This window comes from Haliotis asinina, chromosome 6 (genome assembly GCF_037392515.1).
Source record: "Haliotis asinina isolate JCU_RB_2024 chromosome 6, JCU_Hal_asi_v2, whole genome shotgun sequence".
NCBI classification, from domain to species: domain Eukaryota; kingdom Metazoa; phylum Mollusca; class Gastropoda; order Lepetellida; family Haliotidae; genus Haliotis; species Haliotis asinina.
In genome coordinates this window covers 53,436,960-53,454,310 of record NC_090285.1, presented here as the reverse complement: position 1 = coordinate 53,454,310, position 17,351 = coordinate 53,436,960, and the positions used below count along the sequence as shown (strand labels likewise).

Sequence of the window (17,351 nt, the reverse complement as noted above, 5' to 3'; positions counted from 1 at the left end):
TTGGGCCACTACATTCCTACATATTCAGTATACGAAGTATACAGTCTTGTTCAGTATTGCTCAATAACTAGAGATCATATCTGCTCATAATATAGATGAGTTTCAAAATGCCAAACATGCCTGGCATATCATGAAATACGGATCAATTTTCATACCTCCCAAACTGAAGTGAAAACTACCCCACACAACGAGGTGATTAGCTGCATTATGAACCGAGCAAACAGTTGATTGTCAGCACAAGTACTTAGAGCATATGAAATACCCAGCATAGATAGATATCTGTTTGCTACCTCACGAGAGACTTATCAGTGATCTGTGCTGGTTTAATCGGTAGACTGAGACAGGTGTGCTGTCATCATACCAGTACACTGCTCAACATTTCACAAGGACAATGAAATACTTCAGTGAGTGAGTGAGTGGAGTTTCACACAGCTTTTAGCAATATTTCAGCAATATCATGGCAGGAGACACCTGGAATGGACTTCACACTTTGTACCCATGTGGAAAATAGAACCTGGATCTCCAGAAGGACAAGTGGATACTTTAACCACTAGGCTACCCCACTGATCCTTGAGTTTTGGAGAAATACTTTTCTTTTTTTGACAGTACGGGACATGTAATGGACCTGAAGCTTTACCACTGCTCAGCAGTATCCAATATTTTTCTTATGTGAACATCTATGAACAAGCATTTACACACAGTCAAACCTTGAAACTCAATTCATCTTTATTTAAGGGAAAATTAATATTTTACTTAACAATTTATGATAACATCTTTAATAAACCATTATACTGATGCTTTGGTGTAGATCCTTACACTCTTGTCTTACTTGAAATGCATATGAAAAATGATGATCATTTTACAGATATACAACTCTTTTATTCTGTGAAAGGCAATGTTTCAACATAGATACTAACATATCCCTTCAAACTCTAAAATGTCCATTAAACAAGTGGAATCTATTTACCAAAAATGTATTTTTAGCATACATAAAAGAAGGTACTAGTCATAAATTGAGTCTAGTTTGATATCTCAAAGTTATTTACAAGTAGACCGGTGACAATTGCCATATATAATTCCAAAACATTTTGAATGCACCTTTCCCATTTCCTTACCAGTCTGAACCCTAAGAACAGATATAAGGGCATAATTATATCTATCCAGACTACCATCTATCATATCTGTTTCATGATGACACCCTAAATGAACTCTGTCACAATATGACAATCAATCTTTCCTGATTACTGTCACAATATGGAGTAAACTGTATGCCTCATTCCCTTGTATTACACTCTGATTTATCAAAACATGACAGGTCCTCCTTCAAACCACATTTTCTCCTTAATGTTTAATTCACTGATCCGTAATTCCCATCCCTAAAGGTGTGATAAAAGTTCTTCAATTCTTGTTTTCTCTACATAGAATAATTTAAAAATTTCAGATTGGCTTCAAGGACACACGTTTCAGTTTAGTGAATGAAGCCCCGTGTTACATATGTAAGACAAGACTAGTTTGTTTTATGTGTTTACAGACAAGGCTGTCCTGAAAACTGGATGTGAAGGCCATTCTTGTGTGTCAGCAACAATCTTCTTGTAAACCGTCACTGCTACCTGTAGAAAGCATATTTAATTCAAAACCTTTTTCAAACAAATCATATTTCCATATCAAAATAGACACAGTTTCAAAATATACTCCTACATTTCTTCATGAACAATGTTGATCACAAAGTAATATATATTAGAATCTGAGTGACAAAAAGAAATTTAAAACTGTTTTTTTTACTACAAAACATCTCCATTCTTTAACTGTCCAAGGCCATTGAAATAATTTATCACAAGGGCTATACCCTACATCCCTGTTCAGGTAAAAGATATCAATGTGAAAGTAGGGACATGCAAATTACTATCCCTGGCTGTTCCTTCTTCCTCCCCACTGAATGAAAGTACCCAGTTCTTGTGAAGGGATGTGTGACAGGTATAGCGTTAGTGTATGTATACACTCAGTGCCTGCGTTCTCATTGATCAGACAATTGGGATTGTGTATGAAATGTAAACAGAGGACAAAAGCCATAGGTTATAGTCAATACTGCCCTTAACACAATGACACTTCTGTGAAACATGAAAAAATGTCTTAGTTGAGTTCCTTGTGTGAGCTAAGGCATGAAAGTTACTTTCAAGAATGACATCCTGAGTTGTATGGCTGAGACAGCCAGCATGGTATACGTAGTTGTTAACAAGTATTTCACCTCTGAATATGGCTATGCCAAAGTTTACTGTTACTTAGGGTGTAGTCCCCACTATTGTTTGCTGGATACAGCGCCTTGTTGTGTTGTATACTGAAAGCCCCATGACAGTAACGTGGATGCTTTGAAATGTTTATCTGGTTTACAGATGCCAAAGCTGCAATTTTTATTTTTACCTGCAAAGGGTGCAGAATTGATCAAAGTTCTTAGCTTAAAGGCGATGAGCATGTGTAGTCTTGCATCCAATATGGAAATCCAAGACTAATTTATTTGCACAAGATGTAGACTGATAACTCTCATCAGCATCTTAAATTGAATGCCAAGAAAAATTTAGTGTTACTCTAAATGCCAACAAAGGGCAGGATGCTACCATCATTACCATAAACTAACTACCAGTAACTATCCAGTCTTCCGAAATACCAAACATGATGTATAAATTTATGTCGAAACTGCTTCATGTTCTGATTGTATCAGTCTCACTAAATGTTACAAATTATCCCTAAAAATTCATGTTCCCCAAACTAACATGACACATATAAATGCTACTACTTATTATGGATGCCAATTTCAATTTTCTATTCACTTGTTGCAGGATTAAAAAATTTTTTTTTCAATAAATATATAATTCCTCAAAATAATGAAGCTGACATTGTTAATTTTCAAAACATATGGGTTTCTGCCTTCCAATAGCTGTTCAAAGAATATAAAATGATTCAACGTGAAAATTAATTTCTTTTCCAATGCAAGACACCCAGTGACAAGGCCAACAGTAAATGAAGACAACATGTTGAATATGCTACAATTCTCACCCCTCCCAAACAAATACATTATCCCCTTCTTCATCACAGTGGGGTACAGATTAAGCGGAAAGAGTGACCATCAAACCTAACTACCACCCATGACTAGATGCTGTTTACCCCCACATACTATCTGGCCGACCACTCCTCATTGCTTTGTTGCTGAAATCTATTTGGAGATGACTGTTGCTTTCTTTACAATCCCTTTGGACAGTTTCACAGCTCTTACAATTCATATTTGCTACAGGATTGCTGAAGACCTCATCTGAAGGTCATCTGCCCCAACCTCTGCCCATGTCAACATAATATAGAGAGGACACTACCAAAAGAAAATGCAAACAAACGTAATTTAACCTTTGCCAGTTGGCAGGATAAGGTGTTCCACCCTAAGGCAATGTACTTTTCAGATGATGATAACAAATTTGGTCAAAAGTAAATAGTTCATTTGGTTGTTGAGGCTTGTGAAAATGATAAAGATATTTTCCATTCATGTTTTTTGTGACATTTTTTGTGTGAATCTACAGACCGAATGCAAACAATGTGGATAGTTCAATACTTAATTGAATCCACTGTATACAAGACATCCGTTTTCTAAGAAGTGATTTATGCAGATATTGACTTTCTTCGGTATTTGCATATCTTACAAGGTCACACATATTGTATATCCAGATAGAGATGTTCTCTTATCATCACATACACACATACCATACTATAATGAACACAAGCTATGTGTCAGTCAAGTGGTGATAAAGTGTCAGATAATCAATTTGGGTTCAATTACCGAGACTGGTAAATTTCTAGTGTCCTGTGTTGGAATATTGCTGGAATATTTATAAAGAAGTTTAAAACCGTACTCAAACTGCCTGGTTTTGAAACATAAGTTAACGCTATCCACTAACCCACTCTTTCTTCACAAAGCAAAAAGCATGAGCAAAATTTTCAATATCAGAATTTGTGAAGTGAAGAAAACAACTTCAAAAAGATTAAGAAACATTGCTAAATGTTCAATTAATTAATTTTACCCAGAATGTATACGTACATCGAAAAAAATCTGTTTGACCAAGCAGCTCAATACTATCCATTCAGTAATGGAGACATATCACCTCAGTGATAAAATACCCCATTGCACCTTTGATCTGGTTTCAGACATAACTCACACGAGTTCTGCTGACTGAGCATAATCATCTCAGGACCAGTTCATTGATGAGATGTAACCTGGGCAACAGTAACAATATTGCTTCATTGCTATTGTATATTGTTCCTCCAATCAATGATAAATCAGCCCCAGCTGACAGTACACTTTTCATACATTGTTTCACAACTATTATTTATTTAAAATAAAAATAAATGAAAATTGTGATATTTTGGTGAATATTTTGCTATCAAGAAAAGATGATGTATGTGTTGAAGATGCTATAAACATTAATGCCTGTTGGCCATTTTCAGCATAAGCCATTTTCAGCATAATGTTGTAATTAGTCACCAGTCTACCTGAACGACTGTCTCCATTACGTTATTAAGTAAAATCATCTTTAATGGATACTATGAAATACATTACAGAAATTTGAGTTAGCAGTCTATGTGTTCGTTAGTTGTTTACCCTTAACATCACATTCTAGAAAATATCAGTTCGGCAATCTCATGGCAGGGGACTCTAGAAATGGGCTTCACACATTGTACTCATGAGGGGAAACCAACACGTCTCCTGTGTGACGAGTGGGCATTTAACCATTAGTCTATTGTACTGCCCTGCTGCATCTTACAAACACCAGATATTAGGCGGGGTGGGGCCTATTCTAAACTGGTATTCTGGAAGGAGAAAAAAAAAGTGAAGTCTGATATTACTTATATAAATTATAAACTATACAGGACTGCTAGTTGTTTATCTTCCCAATCATTTCATAATTGATCAGAGACATGATGGAACATTATGCATAGCATAGCATAGCATAGCATAGCATAGCATAGCATAGCATAGCATAGCATAGCATAGCATAGCATAGCATAGCATAGCATAGCATAGCATAGCATAGCATGCCATTAACTTTCCTCACTTTACGAAAAAAATGTTTTGATTAAAAGTGTTTCAGCTGCCAAAACAAATCAACCAAACAAGCAAACATTGCCAGAATTACTATGTAAACATCATTTGAAGAAGTGCTTTGAGACCAACTCACATGGACCTGCGTACAACACGACCTAAACCACGAAATGCCCCAACAAATATACAGTTCATGAACAGGAGCTTGGCCTCATGTCCCACAGGGTCTGGCGCCCACCATGTCTGCCCAGCAAGGTATCCCTCATGGTCAAGGTACTCAAACAAAGGATATTTGATCACTGTCTCCGTGGTTTTGTAATCAAACATTTCACCTGACTGACGTTTACCCCTTCACACGCTGGTCAGCAGATCAAAGACGATCTTGGAAACACTTCACTCACCAGCTGCAACCACAATGTTTAATGCTAGGGACTAGGACTGCAATGAATCCACTACTAGGCGACTATGATACTATTGGGTAACAAAGTCAATAACAGCAACAGATGTCACAGCAATGACCACTGACCACTGACCACATCACAGTCAAATGAAACGTTTGCGGGTGTTGAATACTATCCTCTCTGGATAGGACATATTCTATTTTGCATGCTCAACATTGATAAATAAAACCAAATTCAAGTAAAAGTATACCTTTATAAAAGAAATCATTTATATTTGGTTCTAGTGATCACAAATAAGAAACTGAATTCCTAATACATGAGAGAAATGAAACATCCCTTCCATGGCCATTACACACAGATATAGGCCTGTCTTTGTGTGAGTGTGTGTGCTTGTGCGAATGTACATGTATATGCATCCATGCACTATTATTGTATATTCCAATATTCTTTTCACATGATGGCTTCATATACTGAAATCTGACCTACATGATCTAATCCTGATATTTTTAACCATGATCTATATCATCGTAAGACGTTCACATTTTATTAACTGCCCCTTAAGACCAATATGGCCAGCTGGAAAAGCATGTCTTGAAAAGAGTGTCCTGCAAATTTGTTCTTCCTACAACAACAATTAGAGTCACCAAAGAGCCAAGTTCTTTATGGACACTCCAGTTCCTAAGAGGGTATTGGTTTATGATTAAAAGCTGACCATTACACAGAACCTCCTTACATTTGACCAAGAGCAATTAACATCCTCTCAGGTTTCACCCTCAGGACTCTAATGTATCATCCATCAGTTAGTCCTAAGTGCAATAATTATAGCACCATTTACTTTATACACACAGGTAAGTGCTTGCTGGATGGCCAGCATTCACACACCTGGACACATGCTTTTCCTCCCCCATCTTCATTTGTACTAACATCAATGGTGCTGGAAAATTGATTGGACAAATATCTGGATGACCAGAGTCTGCCATGATTCTTCTGGACTCAGAATGGCAATTAAGTAGTTGTAGTGGTGCATTTAGTCTGTAGTAAATGCTCTTTGTTTTCCTTTGTTCTGTGGCTTGACTTCATATTCAAAGACAAACAAAGAATAGTCTTGGGGCAGGGATCCAGTTTCATAAACAAATCATTATCTCTTTATGGTGTTTGTGGTATGTGAGTGAGTGAGTGAGTTTAGTTTTACAACAGCTATATAGCGGCAATCTGTAAATAATCGAGTCTGAACCAGACAATCCACTGATCAGCAGCATGAACATCGATCTGCACAACTGGGAACCAATGACATGTGCCAGCCAAGTCAGCGAGCCTGACCACCCAATCCCGTTAGTCACCTCTTGCAACAAGCTGAGTTGTGTTTTACAGCAAGCATGGGTTGCTGAAGACCAATATTCTACCCCGGGCCTTCACTGGTCTTGTGGTATATGAATCTTGTTGTCTGGTCTACTGACATTAACATGACTCTTGTATTTCTTTGGATGAATCTGAAGACTTGTAAGAATTTTGATCCCGCTTTATCATTTTGAGTGGCTGGATATGTCACTTTCAGTAATGTTCCAGCAATATCACTGAGAAATGAGCTCCATACACTGTAGCCATGTGGGAGTCAAACCCAGGTCTTCAGTATCACAGGTAAATGCCTTCACCACTAGACTACCCACTACAGGTATTAACTTGTGACTGTGTGTCATAACGTAAGACATTTATGAATACATAATGCCATTTCAGATGTGGTAAAATGTAAAAAATGTAATATTAGGTATTACACTTTCTTAGTAAAGTACAGATTCTAGTGCTTTTGTTGGGTCATGCACAGGACGGACCTTACTCAAAGCCTTACTGACTTATGTTATGTCAATAATACTGGTTACGACAAACTTGACTACAGACAGGTTAGGTCTTGTTTTTACCATCACTGACAGATAAAACAAGTACACGTACATTCTTAATCCAGACATATGGATACTAGTATTTGTCTGGACCTGTCTATCTTGTCAAGACATGAATTATCAACAAGATCATTGATTATCACATCAGTCTTCACAACTCAGTTAGGATCACATATATACCTAGACGAACAACTACCAGGTGTTATTAATCAATCAAATGAAACTAGCCACAATTACAGATGATTATGTTAGATTTTCTCCAGCTATCCATGTATCAAGTTCAACTGCTTTGTATGGAAGTTTTAGAAGTCCCTATTGACATAAAATAAACACATGATGTAATGAAGTGAATGAGTGAGTGAGTGAGTGAGAGACCGGAGGGTGGCTTAATAGGGTTTCATGCTGCTATGGAGAGTATCCAGTGCCATCATGGTGTATCACCTAAATGTGGGAGAAAAACTTTGAGTATGCATATGTAGTTCAGATACTTTGAAGTATAATGAGGGAAAAACAGGTTTCAAACTCATGACAACACGTTTGTTGCATACACAGTGGATGGAACACTGCACAGTAAACTACAGTGCTTTGGATGATTCATTACCAAATACAAAGAATAGAAAACTGGGATTTTCAAAATTTCTTCAGCTATATAAGGAGTTGACATTTGTTTACAAGTAAAGATTGTTGGTAGGTATATTTCAAATTAACAAAAATGAATATATAAAATAGCATTTACCTTTACATTTCCTTTTGAACTTTTTAAACATATTTCCACTTTTGCCCATGTCTTCAAACCATGCCACACTCAGAGCAACTCTACACAATGATCAGTGATGGAAAACAAAAGTGAAATCTGTGGGAAAGTCTTTCTAATGCACTTCATTAAAGATTGCCTCTGGGGCTTGATCTCTGAAAACCTTTTGTAAGCTTCCTGATATGCCCCCTGGCAATAAAATGAAACTGAAAAGATTTATTTTCTGAATCCAAAATGAATGAACAGGCCATAAACTGCAACAACAGCTCTGCATCATATTTATCAACTTAAAAATGGTTGAGAATGGGAAAATAAATATAAAAACTGATGAACAGACCTGCTTCTACTTATTTCTAGTTTTAAAAAAAAATAATAAATAAATAAAAAAAAAAATACAGCATACAATATGTGTCAAAATAAGTTACATTTTGTATGTTATCAAATTTATACTCTCAGAAGAAAAAGTGAATTCAAACATAGGTTTCAAAAGGATGCTTCATGCATGAGGACTTACAAACATGAAAACAGATGATGATGTTTTTTTAATGTCTGTCTGTGTGTCATGAAAACAGTAGATGCAATTTTCCATGTTACTGACTAGCTACACACAATGACTCGGCCACATGTTAATGTAAGGACAAAGTAATCCTTAGTTTATATGCAGGCAAACTGCCCAAGGGGCCAGGCAAAGCCCTAAGGGATATGCTATGGACATTGCTGACTGTGCATGGAACTGTTCCTAGTGACTGACAACAACTAATGACAAAATACTGCCTTTCCATAGGTTTTCTTTGTGTAGCAATGGGTTCATCAATTAGTTACACTAATAATTGCATGGGGGGAATATTAGTTAAACTGACCACTGGGGGATTAAGTATCCAGAATTACTGCTGAATGTTCTAAATAGATTAACAGTGCTTATAATGAATTGTGATGCATGATATAAAACTGTTTTAGAAGACACTGCTTGCTCCAGATTACATAGAAGAAACAGGACTCTTCTGCCAGATAAATCAACATATTCAGTTTGATCTTTTGTCATGCAAGACGCCTCATGCTGAAATTAATTCAGAAGGCTATAGGTTAATTGCCAACTCCTGGATCTGATATCCCCCATTGGCACAATGTTGTACAACCCTTTCTGAGTGTCCCTCCCTCCCTCCTGCAGTGATTTTGTTGGAATATTGTCTCAAGTGACATAAAATTCTTCTCACGCTTTGAAGTTAGCATTCTATGGAAATAAAATGTCAGTACAGGTAAAGAACATCATGTACCTATCGCTGACCCCCTAAAAAATGTGTGCGTAATTATGTTGCATTAAGTAACCCAGAGCAAGCACCTGTTTCTTTATTGTGAGTCTGTGGCATGTTTCTCCTTAAAATGTGCAGTAGATACTATAAGCCTTTACACAATGGTAGCAATTACCATAACCTGCTCGTAGTAAAGCTGAGCAACAACACTGAGCTGTTGTGGCACTATTGTCAGCCAGATCTAGGTCAAGAACTTATGCAAACTGTGTGATCCAGGTAACCACACTACAACCTTACAGCAGTTCGGTTAACCTGAGTGAAAGGTCTGAATCACAACCTGAACCGAATCAGGAACTATGCTTCGACCATGCAGAAAAACCTAGTGATTGTTCTTGTGTACTCTAAGATCCATGTTTGTTTGGTACGATGACACACAATTATCTGGGGATGGATAGAAATGACCTTTCCTGATGTTGCAGCTGAATATTGCAATATAGTATGTGCATTTGTTTCAGTTTTGATATCACCTTAAAAGTTCCGTTACTTAATTTCACAAAATTTTATGCAATTGTATGCATGTTTGTTCCAATCCTCAGACACTTTAAAAGATTTTGTTTCAAACCTTTTTTTTCCAAAGCAATAAACTGAATTGTTTTGTTCATAATAAATTTATTTGTTGTGATCCTTACGAATGACTTCGCAGAGATTTTTCGACCGTGACCCTGCAGAATTTCTAGGCGTTATCTGGTTTCTTTCAGGAAGTGTATAAACTTACCAAAGCAGTAAATATAATTTGAATATATGCTCCTCAATTTCTCTTCATTATGTTATTACAAATATTATGATGATGTGGTATATGCAGCCGTCTGTAACAAGCCCTCAGAATTACTGACAGCCAATCTCTCCAAGAACCTCCACAGAGTTGGTGGTAAAAACTGTATGTTTGGACACTATTGGTATCAAGGAAATGATCAAAAACTAAGTTAACAAAGAAGTAAGATCGTTGGAGTACAGAAAGAGCTGGCAGACTGCCTCACTTAGGAGGAGCTCACTGAAAAACTGTCACAGGTCTTACAAGAAGGAATGATCGAAGATATGTAAACATCAACCAACCTCAACTTATTTTACACACAAACATCAGTGTCTGACAGTGGGTTCTGGAGATTTACTGGTGAATTTATAAGTCTCTTATTGCAATCAGGAACAGGTATTACTGTTTCCAGGTGGTAACATCTGATTCAGGAACAGAAAAGTATTGACAAACATTATCTACACACAGTGAGCCTTTTATCTTGCGTAACAGCACACCATGGTAGTGTCATACACAGGGAGAGATGCATGCTTGTAATACCTGAAAGCAAAATCAATTACGCAAATAACCTTGGCTTTGTCTAAACAGTGCTTGCTAAGAACTTGTAATCTATAACACAGGCAGAGTAATGGTATTTGGGACATGCAAGTTTACGTGTCTGTGGATCACTGCGAAAAACGCTGTCGTCACATGGAGTACATAAGATCAGCAAAATCATCAGGTACCTTGTGTTTACGAAGGTAAAACATGCAATTTTGAAATGAAATAATCCTTTGATAATAATGAATATATTAAAGCAAGGACATGTCGGGACTAGAATTAATGTTCACCATGTTTATTATCCTCTGGGATTATGGTAAAGCTGTTTTCTCATCTGAAAATTGAATCAATATACATGTTGCATTAATTATGAATAGCTGTGTGTTTGAAGGCTCAGGAGGATCATACAGACATGATCAAAGCAAGGATATTCTGATTTAATTGACACATATTGGTGTCATGTACCCACTGATCCGAATCAGAGACCTTATACTGATATTGGTATATGGTCTCTGTCCAAATACATCAAAATCACTCATTTATTTGGGCTTTCAGAAGGGCATATCATGTACATCCCATTATCCAATACATCAACATCACTAATTTATTTGAGTGTTTAGAAAGGGCATACCATGTACATTCAATGCTATTTTATTGTGTCTAAGCAGTATAAGAAATATTTTGGTTATGCTATCAACATCTGGGTGTGGCACTTCTGCCAGGCTATGTATGATCATATCTGCATCAAGCCGGTATATAATACAGAGCAATGCCTATCAATACACCTTATTACATTAGCACATAACAGTGGGAGAATAATTAACTGTAAATGGCTGATGTCTTAAAGAAGAAAGTGACTTCCTGAAAATGATCGCCTCATATGAATTTAGTTGGATCTAAGACTGACACATGAAAAAGCAAACGTGAAACATAAAAAATATTAATATATGAACATGACAATATATTACTTATGTTCTTTATCCCAACTTAAAAATTCATCTTGGTATCTATTAGCATTCAAGATGGTCAAAGTCAATTTTACACTATAAATCGCAAAACCAATAACTGGAAGTTGAAGATGTAAAACAATATGCTTATCAATCTAGACTGAATTTTAGCTCAAATGTGTTTTAAATGTACTAATTTAAAATAGGAAGTGCACATTAACAAGAACATCAAAATTTACTTTGCTGAAACATGTCAAGAGCTCATTTTGTAGATAGTTATTCATGTATTCTGTGATACTGGATCTGTTGCCATAGGAAATTGCTCAAGCAAACATAATATATTTACTTAAACCCAGTGTTTAACATTGAAAAATCCCTCTCATATTTATGCAATGATCTAGATAATCACCCTGACACACTTCCTACAAAAAGCATGTATTATGTCACACACAAAGTGCATGATTCGTTTACAAACATATCCTGAGTTCAGGGAGTTCATCGTGTAATACATATTGATGGTTCTTTCAATCTGTCTTTCAAACAGGTTAAGACATAGAAAATGGAGGCCTATGCTCTGTTTGAGACAGATCTATTTATCTTGTATTTACCTTTAATTATCATGATTATATATATCAGGTTTAGTAATAACAACAGCTTTAGAATCTACAGGATAAAGTTAGAAATATAATAGTATAGGAGCTGCAATGATTGACTGAACTCACACAAATGTTTGTTCCTCATATATGTCAGTGTTAAAAGTGCGTGGGTATGGTGATGACATGTGTTGTCCAATGTCATTGATAAATACTGTATTTCTGGCTGAATGAAATCATTGAGTGAACAGAAAAGAGTATCCAAACCCTACACAAGATGATGTACTGCTGTGTCTGTATGCCATGGAACTCCCATCGTTATGTGGGTAGATTATTTAGTAACGTATGTCAGCTGTCTCACAATACCAAACCATAAAATGCCAGGTGACAATATGAGTGGAAATGATGTGAGTCAACATACTTTGAAATGAACACTCCATGTGAGTTGCTGAGATACTAAAGTTTCCCAGGAGTGGAATTTGAATGAAATGTATGCTCACTGAATCATAGAAAACATCTTGACAACTAATTCATAATATCTGGGTCATGAATCATTTTATCATAGCAACACACACATCATATTGTACTTATTTTATGTAAATTTATGACTGGTTTCACACAGAAATGAAAGTTATATTTTCAGATTGGCGTCCTTACTTCTATTTATGATGAATACAAGTACATTGTACAAGATACAAATATGCATTGTTGTCTCGAGAATGTTTATTTGTTTGATGTCTTTTGTGCTTATGAGTAACAATCTTTCAAATATTCTTTTAACTCACTCTGTCTAAATTATTAACCTTGTATATTTTTATCACAGGTTAACAACAGATCAGCCCCTTCATGTGTTTGTGCTTGGTGGTGCTAGTTGGGTAACATTCACTGACCTTTTCATGAGTGAGTGAATTTAATTTTCCGCTAATTTTAGCAATATTCCATTAATATCATGGCAAGGGACACCAGAAATGGGCTTCTGTCTTCGGCATGACGAGTGGATGCTTTAACCACTAGGCTACTTCACTGCCCCGACATTTTCATGAACAACTTACATTATTAAGATTTGACTAATTTGAGAGTGATTCAAAAACATGTTTATCATCGAGTTTGGACAAAGAACTTGTTATGATTATTGAAATGGTTTTGTCTATTTTGTCATTTTGTCTCTCAGGACAATACAAGATCCTGGTACTGGATGTTAATAGCATTTACAGTAAATGAAATCTTTGTTTTCATTTAAGTCAATGAATTCTGAATGTGAAGTTGACTGTGTGAACAGTATATTTATGATAACACCCCATTACCATAACAAAAACGGCCTTGATCTACACAGTGCCCTGACTTACTGCTTATACTCAAACAGATTGAGTGAGTGAGATTAGTTATATGCCACACTCAGCAATATTGGCCACAGTCGGTAAATAAATGAATCTGGACAACTCAATCCAGTGATCAACACTATAAGCACCAGTCCATGCAAATGGGATACCATGACATGAGTCAACCAAATCAGCAAGTCTGACAGCCAGATCCTGTTTGTCCCATCCTATGACAAGCATGGGTTACTGAAGATCAATTCTAACCTGGATCTTCATGGGTTCAAATCCAAACTGATGAAAATTGTAGCTCACATCACAGTGTAGAATGGCCACGGTTCTTGTTGACACAATATATCAAACAGGAGCAGGTTAGCATCCTTTTTATTCAAGAATCCTTTTGAAGATATGTATCACAACGATACGTAACTGCCAATAAGCCAAGTCTGTATGACAGGATCTCAACCTTCAAAATGGATTCAGAACCAATCCATCCCATGTTAGAGAGATTCTTTGGAAAGGCTGTTAAGTTAATGCATATCCTATCAACACATCAACACCTTGCTTGGTTAATGTTGCATAACAAGCAGTAACACATCCCTCCCACCACATTGTGTTCCTGTGTCCCCTGTAGCAATTGTTCTCTCTAACTGAAGTTCTAATTCCACCATGGATCAAAGGATTTACGGGGCACTGACCTCCAGTCTCTGTCACCCTGTTGTATAGAAAGGTGACTTAATGGTACATAATGGCCACAATTAAATTAAGGCAGCCATGTGGTTCCTCTGCTGGGTGTCAATAATAGAAAACTACTATTTCTGCCATCATTTTGCCCACAGTACCATATCAGCACCTATTTGATAGCTAAATGTTTAGTTTCAACATGTAGGTGTCAAATTCCTTGAATGTTCTGGCAATGCACTTTGAGCACTAATGTGGCTAATAATGATATCCTGGGGTCATAATGATACAAAATGGTACATGTTCAGATGCAGCATCATTGTCACATAAAACATTATCCTTGGTAATTAGTATTACATGACATAAACATAGTGAGAGTGTATAACACTTATACAAGTTAAAACAGGAGGCAATAAACAGTTTATACCATAAGAATGCTGGTTTATTCAACCGTTGATGTATTATCACCATGTACTATCTTATCACCTTAGTTGTTCTATGACTGTGGTGCAAGTACTACATCTGTCCATCTCACTACAAAGAATACACCATTGTGGAATCCTAGAGGTAATGTCTCATAAACTATGACTGAATAGTAAATTACATCCAAAATTGGTTTCAAGGTATTACCTGCAGCAAGTATCTGTGCTGAAATCTGAAAGTCTACCAACCTGAAATTGCCCTTACCATTGCTTCCAATCGGTATGTGTTCCTTTACAGAATATCTGTATTTAGGCAAAAATAAACTACTGAACTAAAGAGAATTTGACAGACTGGCTTCAGACAGAGACTTTATTCACACACAGGATTGCTTCACGTAAACGACTATTCCAGGCGTCTGCCCAAACCCTACATGCTAAGCCTTCCCAACACCTTATTCCTTCTTATCTTCCAATCTGCATCTAATCTCCATCAGCTCGCATAACTGAGGTTTCGGTAATTGTGCCTATGTACATCTCAAACCATTCTTTTCACCCTTTCTTCAGTTTTGAACTTGAGCCTCTCCCATTTCCTCCTAAAACATTCCATCACACTCCATCCCCTATCATGTCTACCCGTCAAACCCTTGTCCTGTCATGGACTTGTGATTCAAATCACTGACAATAGAAGGCAGTAAGTTTTTCCTGGATTTACCAACACTTGATTACAACAATGATAGCTGTTTGACAAAAAGAAACTGATCTTCAGATAGAAACCTGGCATTTTCAGGTCACAATGCCCACAATAGTTACATCCCAGATCCACAGATAAACTGATATGAATCAGTTTTTTGTGGCAATTGAAGCCTGCGAGGCCTGTGGCCAGACAATATTCTTGTCATCAATGGCCTCAGGGTACTCCCCGACTAGAATCAACGCTGCTTAGATCTGCCTATAATACAAGGGTAAGTCATAACACCAGGGAAGTGGAGTTCTACCCTGTATTTATCCCGATAATGTCCTTGATGAGGACCTCATCTGTTGCCTTGAGTAAGCTTTAAAGTGCATCACATCTAGTGCAGGCATTAATAATGATTATTTCCTATTTTTTTGCTAATATGAACAGATGGATGGGTGTGCAAGATGAACAAATGTTGGTTAAATGGTATGCAATTACAATAAAAAGAAACTAAATGCTGAATTTTGCAGTCCTAAAGTTAAGGAATATATTTTGGACTTCCAGAGAAGCACATCTTGAACACATGAGGGAACGTGTCATATGAACTGATGCTAAAGCAGATCAGAGCTTTCCAGACAGATCCATTACTAACAGCAGGCATGCAAAGAATTTGAGCTGAAAATCCTTCCCAACCATTACCATGATTACAACAGCTGATCACAAGATCTATAATGATATACAATCTTTGACAATGACGAGTGATAATCATAGCAAAGATACTTGTTGTCAAACATAAAGAATCCAAATAAAATAGGTAAATGAAAATGAGACAAGGTTAGAAATTTGTCAATCCAAATGAAACTGCAGAATGAGGGAAAGTTTAGCATGGTGAAGCTGAAACGGGCTTCATTCATTTACCCATATTGGGAATAGAACCAGGGTCTTCAGCATGATGAGCAGACACTTTAAACCTTGTTAAGGCTGCCCCACTGCCTCAGTACAGATATGAACAGAAGGGGACTCATAAATTCCTATCATTTTCTTTTGATGGGTTGTTGAAGAAATCTTAAACAGAACATACATTTATAATTTAATAATACTTTTCAGTTTTTCAGCCAATCAAAACATGACATCTCTTCATGAACGGAACCTGCCAGCCTTACACTATTAATGAAGACCCTTTATAAAATCATCCCCCAAATCTCTTCCACTACACTATCATGAAGATGTATCTATAACATTTCATTGTTTCTGAGCCCTTTAGGCCACTCCCTTCAGGCACAAGCATGGCTGATTATTGAAGAAAGACTGACACCAGTGTCACTTGATGACACAACTCCAAATAGCAAGAGGTCAAATCAGTATAATCCATCACTACTGTGCTGGGTATTGGAAAGCGATGATCCAGTATATGTACTTATCTGTTTAGAAGGCAGATAGTGACCTAAAAAAACACATAACTGTTACTGGCATTTACCCATTTTGAAATCATATCATCCATATCAAGAAGTTTTTCAGAGCAATCATCAACAGTTTGAGCTTGTTTCTTGGATGTTTTGGCTTTGCACAGATTTCATAGGTTCTAAGATAACAGGAACGAAATAGTATCATCCATAGCAATGAGATGGAATGTTTGTATTAGGAGCCAAGACCTACGGCATTCTTTCAGTCATCAATAGCAGATCAGAAACAAAGATAGAGATTTTCTTCAGAAACATGGAATGTAATGATACAAAAAAAAAAAAAAAAAAAAAAAAAAAAAAAAAAAAAATGACACCAAAAAATGTGCCAAAGCTTGTGTTCAAGATAGATAATGAGCCTGTGAGATTATCTACTTGACAAAACACCTGTATATCTAAGATCACCAAGGTTCTGCTATGCTTGTGTAGACACATTGTCATCAAACAAATGATTCTTTACTCTGCGTAGTCCTGTGCACCATTAAAGTCGAAAAAATCATTTTTCTTCTACAACTAGGATTTCAC

General features: G+C 36.6%; 1 protein-coding gene across 2 annotated transcripts in view; it reads right to left on the bottom strand.

Annotated features, from left to right (window-relative positions):
• LOC137287232 (serine-rich adhesin for platelets-like) overlaps positions 1–17,351 on the bottom strand; it is a 62,678-nt gene that overhangs the window by 23,130 nt on the left and 22,197 nt on the right. The window contains exon 1 of one of the 2 annotated variants that reach the window (XM_067819426.1): positions 8,113–8,151. The exons of the other annotated variant lie outside the window; for it this stretch is intronic. Coding sequence (XP_067675527.1) covers positions 8,113–8,143 — 31 coding nt within the window. The 5' untranslated portion in view covers positions 8,144–8,151. Of the gene's footprint in view, positions 1–8,112; positions 8,152–17,351 lie in introns of those variants that run through there. 2 annotated transcript variants of the gene reach the window in all.